Here is an 18,221-nt window from a genome sequence, read left to right as displayed (position 1 = left end):
CGCTGCTCCACTATCAATAGGTCAAGTCAAGCAGACGGCCTCGTTACCATGCCATCACCGATCACTTGGCACATCATCCATCAACACCCACCATCAACGCCCAACCATCCCCATTCCCTGCTGCTCGCCTGCACAGACATTAGACGCTGCGTTCTCACACCCAGTACTCACGAATGAGTCTGCGACGGGTGGGAGGATGAGTCTGGCAGTTTGAACGTTGGTGCAGTGATTTGCTATTGCTGCTCTCGTTTCCCGTGTGGACTCAACCGACCGTCCACAGAAAGAGAGAAAGCTGATTAATATATGATGTGATGGATGGTTCACCTCTCGGGTTTGACACACCAGCCATTCCAACATGTGGCACCAGTCAGACGATTATGTGAAATAAAACAATTATTCAGCCTACCAATAATCCATACATCTAACTGTATAGGGTGTTTCCCAAATGGGCCAAGACTCCCTATGCAGTGCACTACTGTTGAGCAGGGCCCGTCTCTTGTCAAAAGTAGTGCACTATATAGGGAATAGGGTGCCATTTGGGACTCACTGTGCACTGTGCTGTATATCTCTGAGATTCAAGACAATTGGTTGGCCTGCTACTGCAGCTGTGGCAGCCATGCTCACTGCGTGGTGTTTTCACAATGGGAAATTCAGATTGTGGAAATAATGACATTTCAATAATTCATGAGATATACCTCCTTTTAGATTGAGGTTGAAATATTATGAACCTCTTTTTTTTTCCACTGGGGATTTCCTCTCTGTGCTTGTAATGTCATGTATAAAACAGACAGGATTTAGACTTTTGCAGGCGTAGTTTCATCTGGTCTATGTAGATGTCTTTGAGTTGATTAGTGACACCGTATAGCAGACTGACTTGGCGTAGATGTTATGCTTGGGTCGGTATTCCACTGAAGTGACTGTGTGTGTTTGTGACAGGGAAAGGGGTTTACTGTGTGTAGTCTGTGTGTTTACTGTGTGTAGTCTGTGTGTTTACTGTGTGTAGTCTGTGTGTCCTCTGCTATCTACCGTGGCCATAAAACCTAACGCATTCAATGGCTCAAATCCAGCCGTTAAAACTGTCAAACAAAGGCGGCTTGATTTATGCTGTTTATCCTGGTGCCTTGTGCTGTACTGAGCCTGGGACATGAAACAGAATGGAACAGTATGAGAGTGGCAGTGTTTGGGTGTCCTCTCCCACCTGCTTCTCCCTAGTCACACATACTGATACTGCTGCCTTCTCTCTCTCTCTCTTTCCCCATTTCCCCTGTCCCCCGCGGTCACAAAGATAGAGGTGGTGGGTAGGTATGCTTTTATCCAGACTCCCCCCCCAGCACACTTGCTACTCAGTGTACTCACACACCCCACACTCCCCTGGTGACAGACCTGACATCTCTTTGAATTCTACCTCTCCTCCATTCCTCCTCTTTCTTTGCACTGTGACGACCAATTTACCGCCAGTATCATGTCCCACTTTCCACACAAACACAATCATCACTGTTTTGTCATTTCTGATCCTCTGTTCACAAAGGAAACCTTTATTCCCTTGTCTTAGAAAATAAAAATGATTCATTCACACTCAAGAACAGTGCAAAAAGAAAAGGGGGGGGGGACTTATATATATATATATATATATATATATATATAACAATAGAGGCCTTATATTCTTTTTGGCAGAATATGAGCTTTTTTCCTATATCCGATCTATGACGGGAAAAGTTGCTTTCGCAGAGAACAAACAACCCCAAGTTATAACAGACTAATATTATTCTTCTTTACAGTCTCAGCTTGGCATTATTAACATCAGTCAAGGCCATCATTCTCAATATAAAGGTAATGTCACACAGACATATAGAACTGTAGGATGTGTGAAAGGCAGTTATGTGTGTTTGTACATGAAAGGTCAATTTTTTTCTCTAGGAAACTTCAATTTCAGCCTTCTATTTATGGGGCGACATGAAAATACAGTATCATAGACTTTGATGGATTAATTGAGAGCCACCCTTATTCTGCCCCCCCCCCTCTCTTTCTCTCTCTCTCCCCCTCTTACTGCGGCCCCCAACCCTTTCGCTCTCTCTCTCTCTCTCTCTCTCTCTCTCTCTCTCTCTCTCTCTCTCTCTCTCTCTCCCTCCCTCTCTCTCTCCCTCTCTCTCTCTCTCTCTCTCTCTCTCTCTCTCTCTCTCTCTCTCTCTCTCTCCCTCCCCCCCTCCCTCCCTCCCTCCCTCCCTCCCTCCCAATTCAATTTAAGGGGCTTTATTGGCATGTCAAACATATGTTTACATTGCCAAAGCAAGTGAAATAGATAATAAAAAATGAACAGTAAACATTGCACTCACTCTCTCTCTCCCCCTCTCTTACTGCTGCCCCAACCCCTTCTCCCACCCCCCCCCCCCCCCCCTCCTCTCTCTTGCATGACAGTCAGTCAGTAGAGGATTGCCCAGAGAGGAACACATCCCCATGAGACACAATGATGTGTGCCACAAATCCCCAAATCTTTCACATTGTCAGACTGAAAGACCTGCTCCTCAAATCCTTCACGCACACATTCAAAAGAGCTATAGCAGCAGCACATGCATATTTACAGTGACTTCAGAAAGTATTCATACCCCTTGACGTATTCCACATTTTGTTGTGTTACAGACTGATTTAGAAAATAAATCTCACCCATCTACACACAATACCCCATAATGACAAATTGTTTTTTAGAAATGTTTGCACATTTATTGAAAAGGAAGTACAGACATAGTACAGCAATCTTCAAGTCTTTCCACAGATTTTCAATAGGATTCAAGTCTGGGCTTTGGCCGGGCCACTCAAGGACTTTCACATCATTGTTCTGAATCCATTCCAGAGTTGCTTTGGCTGTATGCTTGGGGTCACTGTCCTGTTGGAACGTAAGTATTTGTCCCAGTCTAAGGTTGTTTGCACTCTGAAGCAGGTTCATTCATCAATGTTTTGCCTTTATAGGGCTCCATTCATTGTTCCCTGTATGCTTTCAATTCTCCCAGTCCTTGCCGCTAAAAAGCAACCAATTTAGCATGTTGCTATCACCACCATGCTTCACGGTAGGGATGGTGTCCAGACATAGTGCTTTGCATTTTGGCCAAAGGTTTCAATTTTAGTCTCATCAGACCACAGAATATTTGTGCCTTATGCTCTCAGAGTCTTTCAGGTGCCTTTTTGAAAACTCAAGGCCCAGATTGGTGAAGTTCTGTAGAGACTGTTGTCCTTCTGGCAGGTTCTTCCAGCTCAGCCAAGGAACTCTGTAGTTCTGTCAGAGTGGTCATTGGGTTCTTGGTTACCTCCCTGACCAAGGTCTTTCTTGACCGGTTGCTCAGTTTGGTCGTCCAGCTCTAGGCAGAGTCTCGGTAGTACCATATTTTTTTCAATTTCCCAATGATGGAGACCACTGTGTTCTTGGAAACTTTAAACACTCTAGAAATTGGTTCATACCCTTCCCCAGATATATGGTTCATCACAATTTTATCTCGAGATCTACGGACAGTTCCTTGGACTTCATGGTATAGCTTCTACTCTGACATGCACTGTCAACTGTGGGACCTAATATAGACAGGCGTGTTTCTTTCTAAATCCTGTCCGAACAATTGAATTGGCCACAGGTGGATCCATATCAAGTTGTAGTGACATCTCAAGGATGACCAATGGAAATTGGATGCACCTGAGCTCAATTTGGAGTGTCATAGCAAAGTGGTGTGAATACTTGTCTAAATGAGATATTTCCGTATTTAATTTTAAATACATTTGCTAACATTTGTAAAAACCAAGTGTTGCTTCGTCATTTCAAGGTATTGTCTGTAGATGTTAAAAGAACCACAAAAATTTCATCCATTTTAAATTCAGGCTGTAACGCAACAACATGTGGAATAAGTGAAGGGGTATGAATACTTTCTGAAGGCACTGTGTAAGCTTGCATGTGTCTTCAAAGCGGAAACGCTCCTTAATCAGGATTGACATTCCATCTCATTAAAATGCAAGAGCATTTCAGTCTGTTCAAAGGTTTATAGGCTAGGAATGTGAATCTGCTGGTTGCAGGCATTAGACATCATTGCAGAAATATTTTGAGACTGACAGTGCAACTGCAGAGTATTTGCAGAACTGATAAAATAGGGTGGGAGAAAATATGAGCAGTAGGCTATTTATTTGGACCGGGGCAGACAACAGACCCTGTCTCAATGGCAGCATAAACGACCATATGGACAGTCCTGGAGAGAACACTTTACCAACATAAATCTGGCAACCGTATCGAACTGCTGCTTAGCAGCTGCAGAAATGCCTGGAGGGGTGGCAGAGGCAATTGATGGCCGTCTGAGGATGAGGCTGCTGACTGCTTCCAGCACTGGGAAGTAGAGTAGTGACTTTGGGTTTGTTTTTTATGAAGGTGTTGGAATGCTAAAATATTGACCAACTACAATGCATTGTGTGCCGGAGCAGAAAACAGCTTGAGCGCCAGCGGGAAGAGGAAGAGGAGGAGGGGAGGTTATTTCCAAACCCATCTTTCTCCAGTGATCATCCCCTGTGTGATGGCTTCATGATTCATAATCATGCTCAGTGGGGGCTCCGCTGAGGCCCTCTCGCTTGGCACTGCCCGGTGTTGGTGAGATGCACCGATTAGAAGCTCAGTGGAGGGAGGTTTAGAAACTGCTTTACAGCTCTGTAAAAGTTAGATATCAATGAGCAGGCAGGGGCAGCTTGAGGGCATACCATCAAACAGGAGAGATTGAAGTACAAAGCATGAAAGAGGCAAAGCCACAGAGACATTCAACAGTCCAAACGGCGGCCACTCGACTCTTATGATTCAGCCTCATTTCCTCATTGACTTCCTAATTAATTCCCAATGCACACTGAGAAGGAGATAGCTAGGGGCCCGGTATTTGCTGCAGAATAGACACATGGTCTATCCCAAATGAGATCGGTCTATACCAGCTCACCTGCTAATCCAAGCTGACATTCTTTCTCTCCACGCTTTACCATAAATTGACCAGAGGGGAAACACATTAATTAAGAACGTGTGTGTGTGATGTTCAATGGGGACATCTTATGGGTCTACCATCTAAAAGGGAGGATATGGAATATTTATTTTACAGCATTTAGTATGATGTAACTTGCCGGTATACTGTACAAATCTGGAGGACTGATGCAGTTTTGTAGACTGAAATTGTTTTGGACGGGCAACTTGTTCTTCTATAGCAACAAAACCAGGAGTATCATAAGCTGCAACATAGTAAGAAGAAGGGAGGCATTTTATCACGGGGGGGAATTAACTTCAAAGGGACTGAGAATGTCCATGTGAAATATAGGCATGAAGATAAATAATGCATGGTTAATGCCTCCACCAGAGTAATGTGCTGACAGAATTTGTCACACACTTTATGAATACATAAGTTGTGTGTTCACCACCACGCGGTTAAGGTCACTGCACTCAGATGGTGTGGTTTCTGTTTGCCATTGCACCAAGCGAAACTATGTAACTTGCACTCGCTTCACGGTAAATTCATTATGAGGCAGTTTGCCTTGAGAGGGAAAATAGGGGAGGCTTGATATTGCTCCTGGAAAATGTAATTTTCCTGTCTCTGACTGACTTGAAAGATGTGGTAGTGGAGAGGGGGTTAAGATCGAATGGAGGGCTGGAAGCTGTGCAGATAGTCTCACTGCGCTCCTAAAAGCTTTTCCTGTTGTCAGTTTTGGGAGGATGCATCTTTAAAAGCTGTCATTCTGATGGAGAGGACAGCAGTTGGCAGCAGCTCCATCAGCAGGAGGCTGAGACACACTATGTGTTTTTTTTGGAGGGCGGCAGGTGACTCTATAGTAGGTGTTGCCACTAACAACACAGGACCCTTTTCAGACCCATCACAGAGTGGCCTTTCTTGGCTGGGCTTCTGTCAACGACTTACAGAACTGTGATCAAATCAGCTGAAATATGTTTTCATCTAAAATGTCAGAATGGTTCTTGGATGAGGTTGTCTCCTACGGGGACTATATAGTTTTACATTGAGACTTGGTTGGATTGTGTTCTCTTGATTTACTCAGCTGGTTACTGTTTACTTCTATCTCTGAGACCCATCTGCTTTTAGGCTATCAGTACACTATCAGTTGTCTAATTATTGTACTCTGTAATTATGTAGTTAATTAGACCAATTTAACTATGCTCCATTAGTACTGAGTCCAAAGCGAAGAGAAACTATAATATCTGAACATTGGTTGAAAAATAAATACGTACCTGCACGGTGTTTGATGCACACATTGTTTATTGAGTGCAACGTTGGGTTTTATACCAAAAAGGAACACATTTAACTCTCTGGATGTGTATGCACTGTGTTTGAACTGAACAGCAAATTCAAATTTCTCATGTGACATCATTCAGCCTACAAAATCACGGCTGCATGTTTTCACTTGTGGAATTATGAAAAACTCATCCGGAATATGTTGTCATTAGTCAGGTTTTAAAGTGATGTAAAATAGGTGGATGAGCCGCATTCATACGAGTGAAAGGCTCCGTCGATCAAGAGAACCCCTCTAATGAAAACAAAATGCTACATACGCCTGGCCTTTGAGTGGAATACATTCAGATCTGCTGGCGTGCTGAGAATATGTTCATTTTCCTCTGTTTGGTGGAACTGTTTTCTGTCTCCAAAGAGAGACCTTTCAATGTTGCTTTATTTCTCACCTTAGCACAGTGAATGTTGCATTAATCTTACTCATCCGTTTCAATCCCCCGCCTCCCCTCTGCTTGTATTATTGTGTGTGTGTGTGTGTGTGTGTGTGTGTGTGTGTGTGCGCGCGCGCCTGTGTCTGCACATCTGCTCTGCATGCCGGTGTTCGGGTACATGCACTGTGTGTGTGTGTGTGCGAGGGTGCTGATGTGTGTGGGTGCTTCAGTGTGCATGTGTGGACTAAGGCCTATGCAGGTCTGATACATTAGCCTTTTATGGTGGAATTATTCCCGAACTAATGTGACTGGATGGGCCCTGCTCTACTGCTGCTGCTCTAGTCCTCTAGAGAATCATTCAGCAGGATGTTCATTTTACACGGCACACTGTTTACTCCTTCTGCTACGTTTACCTGGAGTCAACATAGAGACCCCTAAATGCAAGTCAGGGAATCGATTAATTGAACAAATAACTACTGTCTAATCTACAGTGCAAGAGCCAATGAGGGTTAAGAAAACTGTTTTAGAAACTGTTTTAGTAATCTATTGGCTCAAAATATGCAATAGGTTACACCTGCACATTAACTACTGTTCCCATAAATGACACACCTAACTGTGTATCGTTCTCTGTATATTACCTTGGTGGAATCTAATCTAATCTACATCTACACATATACACCAAAAGTGTCCAAAACATCATCAGACCTTCACTGCATTAACGCCAGCAGTTACAAAGCGTGTGCTTACGTTATGTTAGTAAATAGCCATGTTTTGGCACTCTCGCAGCCACGCTGCAACACACACACTCCTCCTTTTTTCTTCTGTAAGACTATCTATAGCACGTCTGACTATTAGATGTGAATTGGTTGTCATGTTTTGAGAACAGTCATCCCTGTATTAAGTGAGGGGACCGTCAGTATAATTTATCCAAGACCGGGAGAGAACTGGGAGAGGCGTCTCTGACGGTGATTGTGCGATGATAAACCATTAGATAAGACCTTCAGTCGATGTGGCGATGTCCTGGACATGCTATAAAACCTGGCTTTCCGCACCTCTTCAATCACAACAGAAAGGAGATTAGCTGTTGGCCACTCTAAGGGTCATTATCAAGCTCCGGGTGCTTTGTTGAGCACATGACAAACTAGAGCATAAAGTCATGCGGTACGTGAAGTATAGGAGACAGAAATGAGAAAGCGTAGCGAGGAAGGTTTTATGTTCAGTCCAGAGAAGCCAAGGCTGTTTAGACCTCCTTATACTTTAACTGCCCTCTTCTCCTGGTTGTTCTGTAGATGGTCTCCTTATCGTTGATATTTTATTATCGATCTTATCAGGATCATTTCATCTTCACCGCTGGTTTATTTTATTGGTTGAGATATATTTGACTTTTTACCTTTGTATAACAGTAACATCTCTCTCCCTCCTCTCTCTCACTCCCTCTCTCTCTCCCCACTCTTTCTTTCCTCTCTCTCTCTCTCTCTCTCGTTCTTTCTCTTGCAGCCTGAAGAATCAGATATGTGTCCAGTGAATCTTGAAGAACAAAACAAACCATTTGATTGATGTCAGACAAGCTGTGTTCAGCTTGCCCCAATTTTTCTGCCTCTGCCCTGCTTTCTCTCTCTACCAGACAAACATACACACACACACACACACACACACACACACACACACACACACACACACACACGCACACACACACACACACTCTCTATCTTTGTCCTGCTAGCATACAATAGGAGAGCAAGTTTTTTTTTAAATGCTTCAGCTCCACAGCATCTGTCTCACCTGTCAACTTAAGGCTTCTGCAGAACTCTTGTCATTTTGGCCATGTGATAATCAACATTCCACAGATTCTGCATTTCACACCAACAGATTCTCAGTACTTTTAAAGACGATGGTCGACGAGAATAAATGTGGATCCAGCAAAGGGACAGTCCCCTTAATGCATGAAGAAATGAACGACCTACAACTTCATGCTAACTATGCTTTTGCTTTAGTTGTAAGTGGTTAGAGAGAGGAAGACTCTCAATGGCATTTTGGCTTGAGTAATAAAGTGTTTTTTGTAATTTATTTACCTGAAATAGAATATGTATAAGAGAACTGATATATAAGTAGTGTGTTGTTTTTAAAATCTTATTTAAGAGTAATTTATTTTATTTTTAAAATGTATTTTGCCCTCAGACTGTTTTTTTCCCTTTAGAATAATGTATAATAATATAATAATGTTTGGGTCTATGCTATATATTCCCATCTAATCTCACAGTAACATAATATCCCTGGTGGACAAGTTGGCAATAATAATGACAGTTTGTACAATGTCATTGAACATAATGGCATGGTGCACAAGTTGCTTTATATAGAATACAGTAAAAGGTTTTCATAATGTTTACAATTTGAATCTGAACTGATTTATCTGCAGCTCTAGTAGTCCTAAATAGGGGGATCTACAAGTAACTGCCAAAATAAAGGAAACACAATAAGGTATATTGAAAGCAGGTGTATTGAAAGCAGATGCTTCCAAACAGATGTGGTTCATTGGTTAATTAAGCAATTAAAATCCCGTCATGCTTAGGGTCATATATAAAATGCCTAGTTGCCCATTATTTTGGACTAATTAACCCAGGAACCACAGTGACTTTGAAAGAGGAGTCTCAAAGGAGCATAGGGGGTTTAAAGGTGTGTGTGTGTGTGTGTGCGTGTGTCAGTCACCAGATCTCAACCCAATTGAACACGTATGGGAGATGATGAAATTTCTCATGGAGTTGTAGAATCTATGCCAAGGCACATTAAAGCTGTTCTGGCAGCTCGTGGTGGCCCAACACCCCATTAAAACACTATGTTGGTGTTTCCTTTATTTTGGCAGTTACCTGTACGTTGTCAGTGTTCCAGGTATAAACATGTGTTCTCTGTTCCTCCATGCGGTTTGAGGTTCAAATGTGGTCTTCGTCTCAGGGAGGTCCCATTGATTACTATTGTCCAGATTTATGATTCAGATTCATGATTCAACAAAACTGTTCAAAAAATGTGTTCACTGAATTCATTCCAATAGAGCCTTTTAGAATGTGTTAGTATTACAGCCAATTACAGTCGATTTGAATCAAACCATGTTATTCTGTAATGGTGTAAAACATTGCTGTTATGATGATGATGATGATGTCTTATTCAGAAATTGAGAGTATTTAAAAAGCAATCCAACTTTAATATACAACCTTATCTCAACCTTCTGTAGCAACTCTTTCATTCTAATAGTTATAAGAACATTAAAGCTATGTTATGACAGTGGTTGGTGTTGCGATACATTTTACTTAACCAGAGTTTGGAGGTTAAAGAGAACTACTAAGCAGGTGTTCTAGTTTGAATTTCTATTTGTTCTTACTGTTGTAGATGAAGCAGTTTATTTGTAATTGGGAAAGCAGATATATCTGTATACAGACATAAGAGTTACTTATTATCCTGCCAGTACAGTGCAGTCAGTGTCTGTCGACAGCAAAAACGTGTTTGATCAATAGCCTTGATAAATGTGTTAAAAAGGGATTTTTGTGTGCTAATTTATAAATAACTGATCTGTTTGTTTTGAAATGAGCAATGTCTGGAATTGTTAAACCAATTGAAACCAACCCTTCTCCTACCTTTTTAATTTGTTTTAGAAGACTTCAGCCATTTTGGATTTACTGCTTACACATTAAAAAAAACACACCTAAGCATTTTCATGCATCTTAGAGAGATGGAGTGAGAAATTCTAAAACATACTTCCTGAACTGAACACCAACTGAAGTTGGCTCAACTCAGAGCCATCCGCCTTGTGAGATGCCACAGGCAAAAAAATACAATAATGTATAAAGTGTTTTTAATATTACAAACAACTTAAGATGTGCATGAATGATTTACTAATTAATGAAACTATCCTTCTCAGATCCACTGAATTTCTTTGCTCAGAACAAGTCATAACGTTACATTCTGCCCAACTTTGCATTGGATCTGGTGTCTCTCCCTCGATCTCCAGAGGAACTCCACGTCTCATACACCCCTACTCCCTTTGTGCTCTCTCTAGGTTATGTACTCTACGGTGTCTGAAAAACAATAAAAGACACTTGCAACTATACTATACCACCTGTCCAGTCGTGTTGCTTTGTTCTGTCTTATGTTTTCCTCTGAGCTGGCATTCTCATCCCCAAAGTCAACATGCCCAATTTCTCAATGGAAAGTCAATTGTTCCTTTGAGTCCTGGTCAAGATACAAAGATTTCCAGACTATTTCTGTTCTCCAAGTGTTCCCCTGCTGTCTTTCTATATACAGTACCAGACAAAAGTTTGGACACACCTAATCATTCAAGGGTTTTTCTTTACTTTATTTTCTACCTTGTAGAATAATAGTGAAGATGTCAAAACTTTGAAATAACACATATGGAATCAAGTAGTAACCAAAAATGGGTTAAACAAATCAAAATATATTTTAGATTTTAGATTCTTCAAAGTAGCCACCCTTGGCCTTGATGACAGCTTTGCAAACTCTTGGCATTCTCTCAACCAGCTTTACCTGGACTGCATTTCCAACAGTCTCGAAGGAGTTCCCACATATGCTGAGCACTTGTTGAGGTCAGGTGATTGTGGAGGCCAGGTAAAGCACTCCATCACTCTCCTTCTTGGTCAAATAGCCCTTACACAACCTGGAGGTGTGTTGGGTCATTGTCCTGTTGAAAATAAATTATTTTCCCACTAATCTCAAACCAGATGGGATGGCGTATCGCTGCAGAATGCTGTGATAGCCATGCTTGTTAAGTGTGCCTAGAATTCTAAATAAATCACGGACAGAGTCACCAGCAAAGCAGCCCCACACCATCACACCTCCTCCTCCATGCTTCACGATGGGAACTACACATGCAGAGATCATCCGTTAACCTACTCTGCGTCTCACAAAGACAAGGCGGATGGAAGCAAAAATCTCTAATTTGGACTCATCAGACCAAAGGACGAATTTCCACCGGTCTAATTTCCATTGCATGTGTTTCTTGGCCCTAGCAAGTCTCTTCTCTTATTGGTGCAATCCAACAATGAAGGCCTGATTCATACAGTCACCTATGAACAGTTGATGTTGAGATGTGTCTGTTATTTGAACTCTGTGAAGCATTTATTTGGGCTGCAATTTCTGAGGCTGGTAACTCTAATGAACTTATCCTATGCAGCAGAGGTAACTCTGGGTCTTCCTTTCCTGTGGCGGTCCTCATGAGAGACAGTTTCCTCATACTGCTTGATGGTTTTTGACCGAATTGACTGACCTTCATGTCTTAAAGTAATGATGTACTGTCATTTCTCTTTGCTTATTTGAGCTGTTCTTGACATAATATGGACTTGGTCTTTTACCAAATAGGGCTATCTTCTGTATACCACCCCTACCGTGTCACAACACAACTGATTGGCTCAAACTCATTAAGAACGAATGGAATTCCACAAATTAACTTTTAACAAGGCACACTTGTTAATTGAAATGCATTCTAGGTGACTACCTCATGAAGCTGGTTGAGAGAATGCCAAGTGTGTGCAAAGCTGTCATCAAGGCAAAGGGTGGCTACTTTGAAGAATCTCAAATATAACATAGATTTGGATTGTTTAACACTCTTTTAGTTCCACACATTCCATATGATTCCACATGTGTTATTTCATAGTTTTGATGTCTTCACTATTATTCTACAATGTAGAAAATAGTAAAAAATAAAGAACAACCCTTGAAAGAGTAGGTGTGTCCAAACTTTTGACTGGTACTGTATGTATTGGGAGAATTAACAGTGGGCAATAAGAATTACTACCGATCACATGTTTTTCACAGAGTAAGATACTTCTGTATAGAGGTGGTTGCATTCTACAAGGGAAATGTAATATTTTCACCAAGTAACCAAAAATATAACAGTATTTATACAATGACATGAGTAACACTTGTTTCCCATCACCTGTAGAATCTCTAGAATCTCAATTGCCTCTGCTGAAATATCAGATGCCAAGCAACCTGGCGGTGTAAACTCTCAGGTTGTATATTTGACATTATATTTGTAATACCACAGATATATTTATCTGCTGTATGGTCTGCATAGAAACCTTTACACAACCATTGTGCAACGTCTCCACAATGGTTGTGTAAAAAAAGACTTTGTATCACAACCATTTTTCCAAATGCTACCATCTAGAGCTGAGCAGAGACTTCTGTATGTCTGACTGAGTGAGCAGTTCAGATGAGCCATTTCTCTATCTGCCGTTCCCCTTGATTGAAGTCAATCAGCTACAGCAGTGTTTCCCGACCCTGGTCCTCGTGTACCCCCAACAGTACACATTTTAATTGTAGCCCTGGACAAACACACCTCATTCAACTCATTGGAGGGCTTAATGATTAGTTGACCATTTGAATCAGGTGTGCTTGTCCAGGGTTACAATCTCTGTACTGTTGGGGGTCCTCGAGGACCAGGGTCGGGAATCACTGCACTACAGTGCCTTCAGAAAGTATTCATATGACTTATACCACAGAATGTATGAAATATTTTTTCTCTCTCACCCACCTACACACAATACCCCATGATGACAAAGGGAAAACATGTTTTTAGAAATGTTTGTCAATGTATTAAAAATGAAATACAGAGATATTGCATTTACACAAGTATTCACACCCCTTAGTCAATACTTTGTAGAAGAGCCTTTGGCAGCGATTACAGCTGTGAGTCTTCGAGGGTAAATCTCTAAGAGCTTTCCACACCTGGATTGTGCAACCTTTGCCCATTATTCTTTTGACATTCCTTCAAGCTCTGTCAAATTGGTTGTTGATCATTTCTAGACAACCAATTTCAGGTCTTGCCATAGATGTTTATGTACTGGAGATTTAAGTCAAAACTGTAACTCAGCCCTTCAGGAACATTCACTGTTTTCTTGGTAAGCAACTCCAGTGGCGATTTGGCCTTGTGTTTTAGTTGTTTTGTCCTGCTGAAAAGTGAATTCATCTCCCATTGTCTGGTGGAAAGCAGACTGAAACTAGGAACAGACTAGGATTTTGGCTGTGCTTAGCTCCATTCTGTTTTTTTAAAAACCTGATTACAAGCATACACATAACATGATGCACCCACCACTATGCTTGAAAATATGTAGAGTGGTACTCAGTAATGTGTTATATTGGATTTGCCCCAAAATTACAATTTGTATTCAGGGAAAAAAAGTGTATTGCTTTGCCACATTTTTTGCAATATTACTTTAGAGCCTTGTTGCAAACAGGATGCATGTTTTTGTATATTTGTATTCAGTACAGGCTTCCTTCTTTTCACTGTCATTTAGGTTAGTATTCTGGAGTAACTACAATGTTGTTGATCCATCCTCAGTTTTCTCCTTTCACAGACAATGCAGTTCTGTAACTGTTTAATAAAGTCACCATTGGCCTCATAGTGAAATCCCTGAGCGGTTTCCTTCCTCTCTGGCAACTGAGTTAGGAAGGACTTCTCTATCTTTGTAGTGACTGGGTGTATTTATACACCAGTGTAATGGATAACCTCACCATGCTCAAAGGTATATTCAATGTCAGCTTTTTTTTACCCATGTACCAATAGGTGCCCTTCTTTGTGGTTGAATTTGTGTTTGAAATTCAACTGAGGGACCTTACAGATACAGTAATTGTATATGTAGGGTATAGAGATGAGGTCGTCTGTCACAATAATTTTTTATCCTAATGTTCTAACTGAACTATTGTATAGCTTTGACCTATTACTACTTCCAGTCATAATTCTTCTCTCGATTTTCACTATAACCTTCACACATTAGAACTAAGAAATGTCTTATTCAATTGTAGGTCATCAGGATCGAATGGATCAGCAGTGTCCACCAGGTTCGGATATCTATTGTTTTCATCCCATTGTTCGGACTCTGGGATGGGCCCGTACCTCACCATCTGCTGGGATACTGCATTCCCCAATGCCTTGCTCACCAAACCTCGGACACAGAGAATAAGACAACAACCACATAATACGAGCATAACCATACAAACAATAGCAGCCCCCATGATGTTAGCTACTATGGTTTTCCATTTGCATAACATCTCATCAAACCACCCTGTCACAGATGTATTAACCCCTGAGTTCTCAGCCCATTCTTCACTTAGAGCCGTTAACCCTGCTAGAGCTCATGTAACTGTCCCATCTGGTGATGTGTTATTAGGAATTAACGTACAGCAATGACTCCCCACCATTCTACAAACCCCGCCCTTTTCTGGAGAATCCCCTTACTGCATCCCTAGTCTGATTAACAAATCTTTGTTGGTTATAATAGATATAGTTTATCCAATCCACATTCTAATTTATTGTAACCCACAAAAAGAAAGTAGTAGTGAACCCTTCCCCTATTTGATTCAACGCCTTGTATTCATTGGGTACTCCCCAAGGGATCCCTATGGAATCCATCCATATGGGGCTACCTTCATCTAGGACTAGACTTCTCTTATTTCTGTCCATTTTACTCACAACTGGTCGTTGATGACTAATCCTCACTGGTTGAGCCAATAACACCGGGGCGCAAGTACCTACCCACCCTTTTGGTAGTGTCTGCTGTATGCTTCCTTGGTTGGTACAAGCCCACCACACATCAGTTATAGGGGCTGTGAGGTTAAGAATTTTCTCCTGTACTTCTCATATTCCCTGCCCCATGTGTGTTTAAACACCTGGGACCAGGAACACGTGGACATAGTTGTTTGACACAGGTATAAGGGGGTGTTTTCGTCAGTTATCTCCTTATAACAGTAACCCCACCCGTTAGTAAAATTGAGTACCCTTATCTTAAATCTTGCGTTCTGCCCTTTTCTAACCCCTATTTTATGTCACTCCTCCTTGGCTGTCCTTATATTGAGTAGTTTGTCTTTTGCCTCTCAACAATGGTAGAGATTCGGTACGATTTATACCAACTGGTAGTGGATCTGGATGAATTAAGAAGATTATTGGTACTATGATGCAGCTTAGGGTCCCCCATATTCCCAAAAACTGCCAACCCTCTCCTGCCCTTCGTCTATCTGCTAGGAACCCCCCATACTCACACTCTAGGAGCACACACAGTAATGAAAGGTCGGCATAGGGGATCTTCGTTAAGGTGGTAACCGCCGAACCCTGTTGGTACTCGGTTCTTCTCCTAACTCTGTATGTGATCAGTAGTGCTTGTATGTGTTCCTACCTTTTTGCCGTGGGTAACGTGGTCCCAAGTAGCTCTCTCAGCTATTCTAACGGCAAAGGCAGTTACCAACACAACCTGGTATGGGCCTTTCCAACGGGACTGCTTCCAGTCTTTTCTCCTCAGGGATTGGATCCACACCCAGTCTCCTGGTTGGATTTAATGAATCATCTTCTGTAATTCACCTGTGGGACACAAAAGCTTTGACATACGAGTGTGGTTAACAAACAATCTTCTCATGTGCTCTGCTAAGGTACAGTAGGGCAAAAAAGTATTTAGTCAGCCACCAATTGTGCAAGTTCTCCCACTTAAAAAGATGAGAGGCCTGTAATTTTCATCATAGGTACACTTCAACTATGACAGACAAAATAAGAAAAAAAATCCAGAAAAATCACATTGTAGGATTTTTAATGAATTTATTTGCAAATTATGGTGGAAAATAAGTATTTGTTCACCTACAAACAAGCAAGATTTCTGGCTTTCACAGACCTGCAACTTTTTGGAAAAAATAACGTTCCTTAAGTAAACGGGATATTTTGTCAGGACAAGATGCTAGAATATGCATATAATTGACAGTTTAGGATAGAAAACACTCTAAAGTTTCCTAAACTGTAAAAATATTGTCTGTGAGTATAACAGAACTGATATTGCAGGCGAAAGCCTGAGAAAAATCCAATCCGGACGTGCCTCATGTTTTGAAAGCTCTGCGTTCCAATGCGTCCCTATTGAGCAGTGAATGGGCTATCAACCAGATTACTTTTTCTACGTATTCCCCAAGGTGTCTACAGCATTGTGACATAGTTTTACGCCTTTATGTTGAAGAATACCCGTAAGCGGCTACATTGTGTAAGTGGTCACCTGATGACTCTCGGAGTGATTCTCGCGTAAAATACAGAGGTAGCCATTTTTCCAATCGGTCCTACTGAAAAACCAATTGTCCCGGTGGATATATTATCGAATAGATATGTGAAAAACACCTTGAGGATTGATTATAAACAACGTTTGCCATGTTTCTGTCGATATTATGGAGCAAATTTTGAATATTTTTCGGTGTTGTCGTGACCACAATTTCCGGTCGATTTCTCAGCCAAACGTGAAGAACAAACGGAGCTATTTCGCCTACAAAAATAATATTTTGGGAAAAAAGGAACATTGGCTATCTAACTGGGAGTCTCGTGAGTGAAAACATCCGAAGCTCATCAAAGGTAAACAATTTAATTTGATTGCTTTTCTGATTTTTGTGACCAAGTTACCTGCTGCTAGCTGGACATAATGCTATGCTAGGCTATCGACAAACTTACACAAATGCTTGTCTTGCTTTGGCTGTAAAGCATATTTTGAAAATCTGAGATGACAGGGTGGTTAACAAAAGGCTAAGCTGTGTCTCAATATATATCACTTGTGATTTTCATGAATAGGAATATTTTTTAGTAATATTTATGTCCGTTGCGTAATGCTAATTGGTGTCAGTCGATGATAACGCTCCCGGAACCAGGATGGGGTGTCACTAGAGGTTCTTCTTTAAGAGGCTCCTCTGTCCTCCACTCGTTACCTGTATTAATGGCATCTGTTTGAACTTGTTATCAGTATAAAAGACCTGTCCACAACCTCAAACAGTCACACTCCAAACTCCACTATGGCCAAGACCAAGGAGCTGTCAAAAGACACCAGAAACAAAATTGTAGACCTGCACCAGGCTGGGAAGACTGAATCTGCAATAGGTAAGCAGCTTGGTTTGAAGAAATCAACTGTGGGAGCAATTATTAGGAAATGGAAGACATACAAGACCACTGATAATCTCCCTCGATCTGGGGATCCACGCAAGATCTCACCCCGTGGGGTCAAAATGATCACAAGAACGGTGAGCAAAAATCCCAGAACCACACACAAGCCAGTACATGTCCAGGCCCGTTTGAAGTTTGCTAGAAAGAATTTGGATGATCCAGAAGAAGATTGGGAGATGAAACCAAAATATAACTTTTTGGTAAAAACTCAACTCGTCGTATTTGGAGTACAAAGAATGCTGCGTTGCATCCAAAGAACACCATACCTACTGTGAAGCATGGGGGTGGAAACATCATGCTTTGGGGCTGTTTTTCTGCAAAGGGACCAGGACGACTGATCCGTGTAAAGGAAAGAATGAATGGGGCCATGTATCGTGAGATTTTGAGTGAAAACCTCCTTCCATCAGCAAGGGCATTGAAGATGAAACGTGGCTGGGTCTTTCAGCATGACAATGATCCCAAAAACACCGTCCGGGCAACGAAGGAGTGGCTTCGTAAGAAGCATTTCCAGGTCCTGGAGTGGCCTAGCCAGTCTCCAGATCTCAACCCCATAGAAAATCTTTGGAGGGAGTTGAAAGTCCGTGTTGCCCAGCAACA

General features: G+C 41.6%; 1 protein-coding gene across 3 annotated transcripts in view; it reads left to right on the top strand.

Moving 5' to 3' along the window:
- Positions 1–10,768, top strand: part of LOC139411102 (zinc finger, matrin-type 4a) — a 143,018-nt gene extending 132,250 nt beyond the window's left edge. For 2 of the 3 annotated variants that reach the window (XM_071156957.1, XM_071156959.1), the window contains exon 7: positions 8,162–8,265. In XM_071156957.1, coding sequence (XP_071013058.1) covers positions 8,162–8,189 — 28 coding nt within the window. In that variant the 3' untranslated portion in view covers positions 8,190–8,265. Of the gene's footprint in view, positions 1–8,161 lie in introns of all 3 variants that reach the window. The other variant, XM_071156958.1, reaches the window with a different exon arrangement.
- The last annotated feature ends 7,453 nt before the right edge of the window (positions 10,769–18,221 follow it).

The sequence above is a fragment of the Oncorhynchus clarkii genome, chromosome 6 (assembly GCF_045791955.1).
Source record: "Oncorhynchus clarkii lewisi isolate Uvic-CL-2024 chromosome 6, UVic_Ocla_1.0, whole genome shotgun sequence".
Lineage (NCBI taxonomy): Eukaryota > Metazoa > Chordata > Actinopteri > Salmoniformes > Salmonidae > Oncorhynchus > Oncorhynchus clarkii.
This window is presented reverse-complemented; position numbering and strand designations above follow the sequence as displayed.